The following is a 13,002-nucleotide window of genomic DNA, read 5'->3' on the forward strand; positions in this document are numbered from 1 at the left end:
TGGTGGAAGTGGCCGGGGAGAGGGAAGTCTGGGCCTCCCTGCTTAGGTCGCTGCCCCCGCGACCCGATCCCCGGACAAGCGGTAGATGATGGATGGATGGATGGATAATCGGACCAGCTGGCTAAAAGCAGAATTCCCATATCTCTTGAAAGCTGCTATGCTCGACTTTTTCTGGTGTAGAATTTACTTTACAACTGTAAAATTATGTGACATGACATGAAGACATGGCGGCCGCCTAGATTTCAAGACTTTCATGACCGAAATTAAAATTCTGATGTGGTAAATCAATGGGGAATCCTCAACCTTTTTGGTCTTTTTAAATCAAACTTTTTGTACAACTTTTCGCATGGCCGTGGGAACTAGGGATGCTGGTGCTGCAGCACTCCCTGACAGAACGAAAATGAAAGAAATCATGATCCACCACCACGGCACAGAAAATCCACTTGAAAATCCACCACCACGGCACAGCCGCAGTAGCGTACTGGCAATCGAGGGATGGAAAACCAGGCTAAGAAACATAGGGTGGGGCTGAAAGATTAAGAAACAAAATACATTACCTTCACAAGACAAGTTTTACCACTTGAAAAACGGCCGTTTATTGTACATCAAGCTCAAAAAACTTTTGCGCTCAAATAAAGGCCCAAAAACTTTGGTCGCACGCTGTGCACGCTCGCATTAAATGTGGAACTACCTTTACTGTAATACCTAAATTCAGTTCAGTATTGATTGATACTCACGTTATGAGATCGATACTTACATTTCAAATGTTCTTCTCTACATTCAGTACACAACTCCATTTACAGCATATTGGTTGTGCACCGCTCCTCTCACTTCGCTTAAGCTCACTTTGCCCCTCCCCCACCTCCCTGCTTTGCTGTGAGTTGTTGCCAGTGTGCACGTGCAACACGACTTAGCAGCACACTATACCAACAGTATTTTTGACAAAACTCTTTGTCCTGTGTTTTGTTATGATCATGATCAATTAATTCAAGGAAAAATCACCATCATCATTCAATGATCGTGAACATTGTAATTTTCAATTTTCATTCAAATGTGCATATTGATGATGCATTCGCTTCATAAAGTGAGGCATTGCTTTCCCCCCCCCGAGACGAGCTTTCGCGTGTTTGCATCTATTGTGCTTACATAACAAACGTACGGTCTCCAAAAAACTACACTCATTGACCGTGACACACGCATTTCAGCCCCTTCACAGAGGCTTGAGAACCCTGTTTATTTATTTATTATTACGTTTCATTAGGCCTATTTAGATGGAAACAAACGTGAATTGAATCCAACTCTGTACTTGAGGCCTTTTGCAGGCATCTGTGGGAGTGGGAGCACTCAATGGTCTCTTCAAAAATCGATATCTGATATTTACATCATTTAGCAGACGCTCTTATCCAGAGCGACTTACAGAAAGTACCGGGACATTCCCCCCTCTAACCGCTCAGCCACCTGACACCTGATATCTTCTGATATCCATGGCTAATTAATCCATTCCGAACAGGTAGACTGATCCACAACGTGTATGTGTGTACATACTTCGTGGATCCTGATTGGTGTCGCCGCCGCAGCCGCAACGCATTGATTGGAGGGTCACAGACCATACAGCGCAGATGAAATGATTAAGACTACAGTGTTTAAATGTTAAACAATGTGAAATTTAGTCTTTGGCGTTTTAAAATTACACCAAATTTATTTCTGGTTATTCCATCGGCAGAATACGAGGCGCAGGGAATTTAGATGTTCTTAAACGCGCATAAACGCTATTTAGAGGTGGATAAACGCTATTTCCGAATTTTGGGAGGTGTGTAAACGTTTTGACGTGCGTGTAGCCCCCACTACATCCCTGGCTAAATAAATAAAGTTTTATTGATAAAATTCTGTAAATCCATTTGTAAAAGAATGTGTATGAAGAAAACAAACGTTCAAATATATTTGTCATAGTAAAGGTTAGGTATTTCTTTGTAAAGGGATGATGAAGACAGTTGATTACATATGATTACAGTAAGGTGGGTGTCTGAGTAGGGCTGGAAAATGCATATTTATGGGCTAAAACTCTAGAATGGGATTTTTCAAGTTTTGCGATGGAACTCTTTCAGCCATGTTAAGCTGGCACTATACACAGTGGCCCTTCCTAATGGGCAGCTCCCGACCCCCAAATTCTGTGAGGCAGGGCTAAAGAACATGACAGGTCTAATAATAATTTTAAAAAGTATCGGGTCAGGTCAGGAGGGCAACCGGGGACAGGGCTGAGGATCGAGGCAGATTAGGAGGTTTACCCGGAGACAGGGGGGAACCGTGCGGGTTCACAAGTAGGTTAGGTTCACAGAGTAAATTACCATGAACACTGACCAAAGGTTTTCGTTTCCTCTCTTTCTGGAATGGAAAACCCAGATTTTGCCTCATTTTTGGGTTACCCAACTCAGGGGTTTCACTAAACCCGCTTTCTGAAATAGATTTTCTTCAATATTGTGTTTTATTAAAAAGCTTAAAATATCTTTACAGGCCATAAATGTTGTTCAATCTTCCCCAAAATTGGCACAGATGATTTTCACACCAAGCTTCACAGAATTTTCACAAAGATTTTAGATTTTTGAAACCGTTTGTCAATTACAGCCAATCAAAATAATCTGCAAAACCACCAATTATTTTCTGGATTGACACTAGATTTACTATATGGTTTCAGAACCCAGTTCTGACTGTCTATCTGCTTGGCCTCTTCATTACTGCTTGCAACTATATATAACTCTGGTTTAGCTAAATGATTTATCAAATGTTTTTACCTGTACGCTGCCATTGATGGTTGAAGTTGGCAGCTATAATTATTTCACAGTGCAGAACCGACGGTCCTGAAAAGTGTCAATAAATTAAATTAAATGGTAATTAAATGAGGCAATAAAGAAATGTGACAGTAAATATTTAAATACTGAAATAAATACTGATATTAATAAATACATGTTTAAATAATTATATTTTAAAACTAATAAATATTGACACAAACAATCATATGTTTTCAGTTGATTTCTGGTAACGTTTCACTTGTTATTTATATAATTATTTAATATAGACTCAAATCTTCCTCCATAAAATTGCTGGTAGGCACTATATTTTCTACTTAACTCAGGACAGATCAAGAATATGGTTGGAAAAAAAAGACAAATAAGATTTAGTTTCTCTGAAGTTGGCTTTGCTTTATTTTATTACAGGCAGGGCAGTGGGGGATAGGGTTCAAATACATTCTCATTCTGGGACAAGACGGGAAGAGTAGCAAACCAAGTAAACAAGGACAAGACATAGTTGAATTATTTCCTCTTCAACATGACCAATCTCTAAATCAGCTTTTAAAGGATTGTATAAAATTCTGCCAATAGACTGAATCTTTTGTATACTGTAGATTTTGTGTTCTTACTAAATAGATTATTTTTTCATACATCTTTTTCTATATATGTCAATATCGATTTAGATTTATGATATACTCGTTTTCATAATACAGTAATTTTCTACATTATTATCCTATTGAAATGTAATATATCTTTTCTTAAAAAGACAAGTAACAAGACATGGCTTATAAATAATTACACAAAGAAGACAGTGCTGTACATGCCATAGTGAAAAAGTACCCTCTGCTCCCTGTGACTGTGCTCATCCCTTCTGTCCAAATCAGATTGTTAGCATAGACTGGAAAGTCATCAAACCGTAAACTGGACACCAAGGAAGAGCCTGTTAAGAGGCACAATAGCAAGTCCCTTAGTCACAATACGGTACAGAGCGTTACTAATGGTCCCAGCGACGCTGTGTGTCTGTGTTGTACCACACGTTACTGTAATGACCCCATTCATTATTATAGAGTCCATTGCCTAGAAGATCCCAAAACCAGTCTCTCAAACAGCTCTCACTGCCACCATGTACCCCATTCAGTACATGGTACCTGGACATTTCCCCACATATACATATATTCCCTTATTTAGGCAAGTCTGCTAAAACTCACCATACTCAACCTTAAAAAGCAAATGTTACAAGAGTAATAAAATGCATAATAATAGCATCAACAATAGCAATAATCAGGATATCAACTGTAATGGTAATAAATAATGTAGTGTTTCTGCTAATGCAACATAGCCCCAACTGATATGAAGTATGTATATGCCCCATATTCTTGTAAAATGCAGTGATACTTGGCTCTGTAATGAGCCTATTGCTCCAGTCCAAACCCACATAGGCTTGAGATTAACCAGTTTCAAAAATTGAAAGGAGCAAAGCGATTACCTCCCCCAAAAGTGGACAATTGTCAACTCGTTTTTTAAGGGTCCCTTTGTGGTGGTTTGTAATTTAATATTAACAAGATTTCAACTACATTATACACCAACAACCTTGACAGTTTTGGATGGACACCTACAGATACTTCTCAATTCTCCAGATTACACTAACTCCATCTCTTGTAGGGGAATAAATACATCTCATACAGTATCTCAAATGTTATCTGTCAGCAAGCTGAGCTTGGTGGAGACTCCAGGAAAGGGCAGGGGTGTGGAGAACATGTGCCATGGCAGTGTTAGTGAGTCAAAATGGCATCCCTTTCCACAGTGCTTCAACACAGAAATCCATTTGATTGGCAAAGCGAGAGATATTAAAATGAATCCTATCCCTTTTTTAATTTAACTTGGTACTTTAGGGCTTTGTTTGTTGTTTCAATGGTATATACTTGAACAGTATTCACATACGTAAACAATATTACACCTTTATATAAATACATTTGGCAATACATTTTTGGCAAAGGAGGATGGGATGGGGAAAATTGTGCATTTGTATGTGTATGACATTATCCAAATAAAAGTATTAACATTTGAATAAGAAACTTCCCCTTTAGTAAAGAAAAAAAAAGTAATACATCTTCATGCACTTCAAAATAAACAACTGTTTGTTTTATTTGTCACAATCACTGTTTTTAAGACACATGTATGTTATCTGATAAACACTCCCTCTCACCCACACAGTCAATTCCTGAAAGACCTGAGGAACTTAGAACATCTTAGAACCACTCCTCTACTCAGCACTCTGTCTATCTGTTGTGGTCGTCACATTCCTGAAATTGAGTTAAAGAGTTTAACGGGATACGGTGAACTTCTAGGGATGAGGAGGGAGGTGTCAAGCCACTAGATAAGATTTTCCACTTTTGCCTAATGTGTATTCTTTTCTTCAAAATTAGGCACCTGACTCTGGGAAATGCATCACCTAGATTACCTACAGTATAATAACTTCCTCCTTGCCTAGCTCTTTACTTATAATAATGCCACATCTCTACATAACAATGCTATTTGGATGTGAGTGAGATAGTGTGTTGAAATGATATTAGTGAGGCTCTTCCTATTCAGCACAGGCCCCTGGCATGCACAGATAATTACATATTTTACACAACAACAGTAGTGAAAATGCTATACACAGAATTTAGCTTTAACACCTGAAAATGTTTTAATTAGAGTTCTTTGTCTCAGTCACTTTGTTCATGGTTTTGTTGTGTCTGTTGTGTCTCTGATGGATGCCAGCACAGCAGACTTCATTCAACTGCATGCATGCTCTGATATGCGTTGGAGAAGGTCAGATGAGAACACCCAAGGAGGACGGAAAGAGTGAGGAAAGAGGAAGAGGGAGGGAGGAACCCAGCAGGTGTACTACTACACCATGGAAGATAATACGTTTTCCTCTGGGTAAGGGCAGGGAGTGGATGTTCTTAATGAGTGTGTGGTTGGAGGAGCTCCATCAGAGGGGGACAGGTCATTCAGCTCCCCAGAAGAAGAGAGGGGGAAGGAGGGAGAGAGGGAAATGCCGGAGGAGGGGTCTGCAGAGTCAGCAAAGGTGCGGGGGGGCTTGGGGACCAGGTTGGGCTCAAGAGTGGCCCTGGCCAGCAGCTGTTTGTCCTCCCCCCGTTGTTGTCCTTCCCCCGACCCCTCTTCCTGGTCGTATGATCCTCTGCCAGACTCGGACTCTCCATCAGACAGCTCTAGAGGGGGAGAGCTGCTGCCGTCTAGCCTGAAGAGAGAGTCCAGGTACTGGGCAAACTCCAGCACTGCCTGGCTGGGGTTCCCATTGGAGAGTTGGGGTGGAGGGGTGGAGGCAGAGGGCTCTGCCTTGAGTTGCGTCTCTTCTGCTGTCTCTCTTTTCTCCCACCCCTCTACGTCTCTTCCATATCCCCCGTTTTCTGGCCCAAGGTTGGTCCGAGCCCTGTGGGGGACTGGGGGGGTGCTGTCAGGGCTGTAGACAGCAGGTATATCCTGGACTCCCCCATCTAGCTCCGTCTCATGTGGGGTGCTGGAGTCAGACTGCTGGGCCAGGACAATCTGTCCTAGAGGGGCTGGGGAATGGTGGCCGCTGAAGCGAGGGGTGGCGGGTGACAGACGCATGATGTAATCTGGCGTTGATCCAGACTCCAGGGGGAAAGTATGGCCCTGCCTGTCCTAGGTGCTCCGGTGTGGCCTGGCAGAGGCAGTCGGCAGCCAGGAGCTCAGTGCGGGAGCTGAGGGAGGGGTTCTCCTCTGGGATGGGGGCATCCAATGAGAAGGGGAGGCAGCCCAGCATGGGAGATCCCCTCAAAGCCGCAGATGAGCGTCTGGAGTCCAGGCTGTAGAGAGACTCAGCATCAGACAGGCTCTCCATCACGGCCAGGGGGGCCTTCCTGTCTCTCAACTCCACTGCTAGGCGCTCCCTAGCCCCCCGTAGAACCACCGGTACTGGGGGAGGAGGGCACTCCGAAAAGCCATCAAGGGATATCTCAGACCGGGCACAGGAACTAAGGAGAAGGAGGAGGAGTGGAAAGGAGAGATGGTGGGAGTGGAAAGGAGTGGCAGAAAATGACAACGAGAAAGAATGAAGGTGTAGAAGTGTGGGAAATAGACATTGTTGGAAAATAGTAAGGGGGGGGGGGGGGGGGCCGTAAAGAAAATAACACAAAAGTAAAAAAAGGAGAACATAAACAAGAGGGGTGGGAGAGAGTAGCACCCGGGAGGTTACATACAAACATGACTACTGGGAGGCTAGACTAGTTGTTCTCTGGGCCTAGGTGGGCTAAACCACAGAGGACGAGGAGGGAACTGGACACTACCATACGTAACTCTGTGGTCAGACAGCAGGCGTGCATGCGTGAGAGAGAGGGACATATGTACACAGTTAATTGGTCATGCATTACATAAAGATAATTTCATGCTATGTATAAATCGGACACTCAGAAGAATAGATCAGGTTTCCCCACTCCTCCCTCCCAGCTTCCTCCCTCCTTCTTCGACACGCCAGTAGACTAACCGGACACTGCTGTTCCTGCGGTGATGCATGGCGGGCGTGGGCTGCTGGGAGTTTGGCACGGCCATGAAGATGGTCTCAGGGTTGAGGTCGACCTCCGTGGGGCTCACCATGATCTTAGCAGCGGATAGCAGGGCAGTCTTCCCTTTGTTGTAGTTCTCCAGCACCTGGGGATAAGATGGGAGGGAGGAGGACATTAATGCACGGTCACCTTGCAACCAAGGCTGTGGGCGTTATAGGCGGATTACCCGGGAGCTCTGGAGGGGGGGTCAGAGAGGGTTGGAGTGTGGAGATGGTAGGAGGTTACGGGCAGAAAGTTATCATCATTGACATTACAAAGGCAAACTGTATGTTGTTAGAGAAGTTATAACTGCAGAAAGGTCAAATAAATACAAAAATAGAACTGACATAGAAATACACATTAGAACGGAATGTTAGAGCTGAGAAAACAGGGTATTACTGATAGGAAACATGGGAAAAGTATAATACCACTACGCCCACCAACATTGACTTTATCACTATCATTCTCCACCAATCCCCTGTGGACATGCTTCACAGGCACTCACCTCACCTACACAGGTTGCTGCACAATACCTCAACATTGTGTGACAGATATGGGAAGGGAACACTTCCTGAAGAGCAAAAAGGCTGTAGCTATTAAGAGTCTTGTGCAAAGACTATTGAAGAATAACAGTTTAATTGGTATCAGCAAGATGTCACATAACATAAGAATGTTAGTAGGATTCTCATAGATGGATTCAAAAGGGCCCTGCCACTGTAATGCATGAGAGATGTAGGTCCTGCGTTTCTGAAGGTAGCTTTGTTTTGTGAATGAACACACCGTCTTTTGACACATGAACCACGAAAATGATAGTACAGATGTAGAAAGTACAAAATTATACAGTTAGGAAAATTACGACATTATGGAACATCACCACGCATGGTCACTGTTAAACATTTGTTTGACTTTAATGGGTTAATGAAAACAATGGAAAGACACACGTGTAATGAATACACACAAACACGGTACCAGTACGTGCATATACTTTAAAGGGTCCTCTACAGATGAACAATAATGCAATGTAAACAATCACATGTAGCTAATAGACAAAGCACAAATTAAAATGACATGTTTAAGGAAGATACAATACATTGAAATGGCAGTAAACAAAGATCTCACATGCATATAATGGCTGAGTGATGAAATACGAGTAGAGAAAGAGACTGGGGAAAACAGCAACTATGGGGGAAAACTAGGCTTAGTATTAGATTGTGCTCTCGATTTAACAACCAAGCCCAGGCAAAACAAGGGCACGCACTATCACTCCTGATATTAGTATATAGAACTACCAACAGCAGTAGAAGACATCCACACCAGAACTGTAACTCAACAAGCCAAAAGCAAATACAAACACTCCCATAATTGATGCGTTTCATACAATGGCTCCAGAGAATCAGGGACATAGGATATACATGTCTAGAGCCAGAGGTGAAAGGCTAGAAGTCGGTAGCCTCACCTCTCCAAATACAGGTTGCCCAAACATCGTACAGTGCAGAAGCATTCGGTTTAACCCATGACTTTGACTGTAACCTGAGGAGTTATAACAATAATAATGACTACAAAAGAATGGCTGTATTAAAATCTAACTCATGTCTATTAGATAAGATTTTAACACTTTATCATCAAAATTAATAAATACTGCATAGACTCTCTTCTCATTGGTCCAGACTGGTGGATCTGTAAAGGCACATAGGTAATTCCTGAGAGCAAACAGATGACATCACCACAGCACTGACCAATAGAAACACAGTATGACATGTAAAGGGGACTGCAGAGAAATCTACCAAGAGACAGCTTCCTATTGTGTCGAGGTACTTAAAATGTGGTGTGTTGATGTTCTGTTCTTATACAGCAAGAGGAGGTGTAGGAAAAAAGAGGAGCACAAAGACACACACACACAACACCGCAGGAAGCCCACCAGGAATAAAGCAGAAAGAGGTTAGTGTGTGAGTGTGGAAGAAACCGCAGTTACCATGGAAACCCTGCAGCGTCTAGAGAGAGAGAAGCGTGCGTTATTTGGTAAGTAGGGCGTGTGTGTGTGTGTGTGTGACTGTGCTCCCCAACCTTTATAGATGTGAGGGGATAAGAGTTAGCCAAGGTTTGTATCATTCTAAACTGGGGGGACTGAGCTTGGGTTGAGATTGGGTTTGTGATGCAGGGGGAGCAGAGGGAAGATGTTTGTAAGGAAGGCAAGGGGGCAGGTCTGTTTTGGTGGAACATGGGGTGCTGCAGGCCTGAGGTAAAGAACTCAGGTCTACATGCAGGCTGGATGCCAATTCGTGACCAGGGCTGGGGGCGCTGTGTGGCAACTGGGGGAGCGAGGGCTTGGGTCTGTCTCGGGAGTGATGTTTGACAGTGAGGTAAAGGTTGGGGTTGAGAGAGAAGCAGGGGACAGGACAGGAAGTGTATATGCTGGGCTGTGTAGAAGACGAGAGATGGAGACGACATCACCTGGAACTAAGGGAGCAGTAGGAGAAGAGGATGCCAGGCCCTCTACAGAGGTATCAGAGTAAAGAGGGATAGAAGGAAGCTCTACTGGGTGGAGAGATTGGCCGTCTGCAAGAAAAGGAGGAGATGAGGAAGGTGGGTCTGTAAAAGATATGGAGCGACTTTCTGAAAGGGGAGAGGGGGAAGGTGGATCTTTGTGAGTATCCGATGACATATCAGAGATAAAAGGGGTGGACGGCAGCTCTTTTGGATAGAAAGATGGGGAAATAGAGGAGTGCGGGTGTGTTTGAGAAGTTATGACAACATTAGTGAAGGATGCATGGTTCAGTTCTTCCACCTCCACTGGCTCTGAGTCTGTCAGTTCTGAACTGAGCCCAAATGGTTCCAATACCTGCAGAAACACCATACGCATCAAACAACTACACACACACACAAACATACGCAAGCAGTCAAACAACAAATACTTGCGCAATAAGCTCCAAGAGGCTGTGGTTTACGCTGATTTTAGAACTGGTAAGGGGAGTTGTTAGGCACGAGTGCTGAAAACCCCCTTACCTGTTCTAAAATCAGCGTAAACCACGGACCTGCGGGGTTTATTGCTTTTCTAAAACTGTTACTTCAAATATTTGATATAGTTTCATCAATAATAATAATAAATAAAACAATTAGAAACAAAATAGTTTAATAATAAACCGTCATTTTTCCGCTACTACAAAGTATAGTTTCTATATAAATTGTTGCCACGCAACAGCCAGATGGACATCTTTGCCGTCTTTTTCAATTTCAAATATTCGATGCGCAGTAATATGGAATGTTAAAGAATGTTATGAGGACAACGTGTGAGGTTATGCTGGATTTTACAACGGCATGGAATGCGATATAGCCAATCACAATCAAGGATGGGAACAACCAGTTTTAGAAAGTAAAGATACAGACCTCTTCACTGTACTTGCACAGAACAAACAAAAGGATGAATACTGAATGCGACGCAGACGCGACCGGTGTGAATAGGGGGTCATATACAGTTTATGGACAATTGAATGTGGACATTCTTGATGAACTTTTCATTCCAAAGGGGCATTCCAATGGGCATTCCAAAGGAGTTGATTCCTACTTTTTTTTTTCTATAACTGCCTTCACCTTTCAACAAAGGCTTTCCAAAACGCTTTGGAACATTAATGTGGGATTTGCTTCCATTCAACACAAGAGCATTTGGAAGGTTGGGGTGATAAGACCTGGCTTGCAACAAAACATGTCTGTATAGACCTCGCTTTGTGCATAGGAGTTTTTCCAATTTTCGATAACTAGGGACTATTTTTCATGGTTTTGGGCTACAGCCCTTAGTTCCACTGGTGGAAATATACTAAAGCATAACAATTTCACTCTCGACAATTCTGTGGTTCATACTTTGTTGCAACAATTTTGGGAAGGCACTTTCCTGTTTTCGGCTTGATAATTCCCCCATGATGCACAAAGTGAGGTCCAGACAGAAATGTTTTGTCAAGTTTGGTGTGGAAACTTGAGTGGCATGCACAGATCGCAGACTTAAACACCATCAAATCAAACACATTTGGGATGAATTCTAATTCAATCTGCAAACCAGGTCTAATACAGTGCCCGCCCTCTCTAATGCTCTTGTGGCTGAATGGAAGTAAATCCTGCATGAGGAGAAGGCAGTTTACTGTTTTTAATGTATTTAATGACAAAGTCATTTAGCAGACGCTCTTATCCAGAGCGACTTACAGTAAGTACAGGGACATTTCCCTCGAGGCAAGTAGGATAAAGTGCCTTGCCCAAGGACACTCATTTTGCATGGCCGGGAATCGAACTGACAACCTTCTGATTCATAGCCCGATTCTCTTACCGCTCAGCCATCTGACTCACCCATATACACAATACAATATGAAATCAAACACTCAGCCAAGTGAGACCATCCATAAAAGCTTAGTGATCACACACTATTTACCATGGAGGATCAGTCCCAGGTTCTTTGGCAAACATTTAGATGAAACATTCTGATCTAAACATGCGCGCACATGCACACAGAAACACAACAACCATTTACTGAGCCTGTCCCAGCAAGCAGCCCTCACAATGGACCCCTGTGAAGCAGTATTTCTTGTGTGAGGGGTCAGGTGGAACACAGGGTCCGGGGGCACCCTCTCCTGGGAGGTAGGTCTAAAGACGCTTAATTGAGGTAATCAACTAACAGGTGTAACTCATATTCCTGATTGTGCTTGCTTTAAAAGGACACGATTAGAGGAAGGAGGGGAGAGTGGAGCCGGAGAGTGACGGGCGCAACGGCGGTTGAGGGACCGGCTAAGACTGAAACGTTTATATGCATTTGTTTACGAAATGTTTTTTGTTTTTTTTGACCGGTTTTGACTAACTAGTACGGCAGTGTGCCTGCTAGTGTTCTGGCTCCGCTAAAAAGAGAAAAAAATATAAACAACCGAAGTATTGCTGCAAACTGTCCGTCTCAGCGTCTCATTTTGCTGTCCTGCACCAGGGGGGGAGAACGAATCATCACACTTGATTGTATTTCATCAGTACCCTCTACCACTACAGTCACTTGCACAAAGTCCAATCGAACACATACGTCAGTGCCCATGCCTGCACCCACACACAAACACACACACACACAGCATCTCCACAGACCTTGTTGAGGCCTTCCATCACCATGTGAGGCATGTGTTCGTTAAGCATTGCGGGAGAGATGATGACCTCATCAAAGGCTTTGTTGTCCCCCCAGAGAGCAGAGTATGTGGGTTCCTCCTGGCCGCAGCTAGACACAAAATGAAGATAAAAAAAATCATACAAACCAGAAAATGGATGTTGTTCTGAAAGTGCAAAATGTTCTTTAAAACTGATGTGAAAGCCTGCCAGCTGGCTTGGGAAATTCCAGTCTCCTCACCAGGTTTCTGGGGGGTGGTTGTGCACCACATGGATGACCTTCCCAGGAGGGTATAGGGGGGTGGAGGCTGACAAGGCGATGCTGAGGTCACTGGGGTGCAACCATAGCCGTGTGCTGGGAGGCGCAACCGGGGGGGGCTGGGTGCTGTCCTCCACAGGCAACTCGGACTTGGGGATGCACTTTGTGCCCCCTGCGATGATCCGCCACTGTAAGACACACATACAATTATTGTCAACCTTCTCAGTAGCTACAGTGTGTTACTACCATGACATCCTGTGTGTGT

At 43.5% G+C, this 13,002-nt stretch overlaps 1 protein-coding gene across 1 annotated transcript in view; it reads right to left on the bottom strand.

Annotated features, from left to right (window-relative positions):
* Positions 1–4,903: 4,903 nt before the first annotated feature.
* The window catches only part of dagla (diacylglycerol lipase, alpha), a 73,029-nt gene continuing 64,930 nt past the window's right edge, over positions 4,904–13,002 (bottom strand). The window contains 5 exon segments of the mRNA XM_084682135.1: positions 4,904–6,438; positions 6,440–6,790; positions 7,300–7,463; positions 12,464–12,590; positions 12,720–12,925. Of these exon segments, the coding sequence (XP_084538261.1) occupies positions 5,679–6,438; positions 6,440–6,790; positions 7,300–7,463; positions 12,464–12,590; positions 12,720–12,925 (1,608 nt within the window). The 3' untranslated portion in view covers positions 4,904–5,678.

This window comes from Hypomesus nipponensis, chromosome 19 (genome assembly GCF_054491055.1).
Source record: "Hypomesus nipponensis isolate SF chromosome 19, ASM5449105v1, whole genome shotgun sequence".
NCBI lineage: Eukaryota > Metazoa > Chordata > Actinopteri > Osmeriformes > Osmeridae > Hypomesus > Hypomesus nipponensis.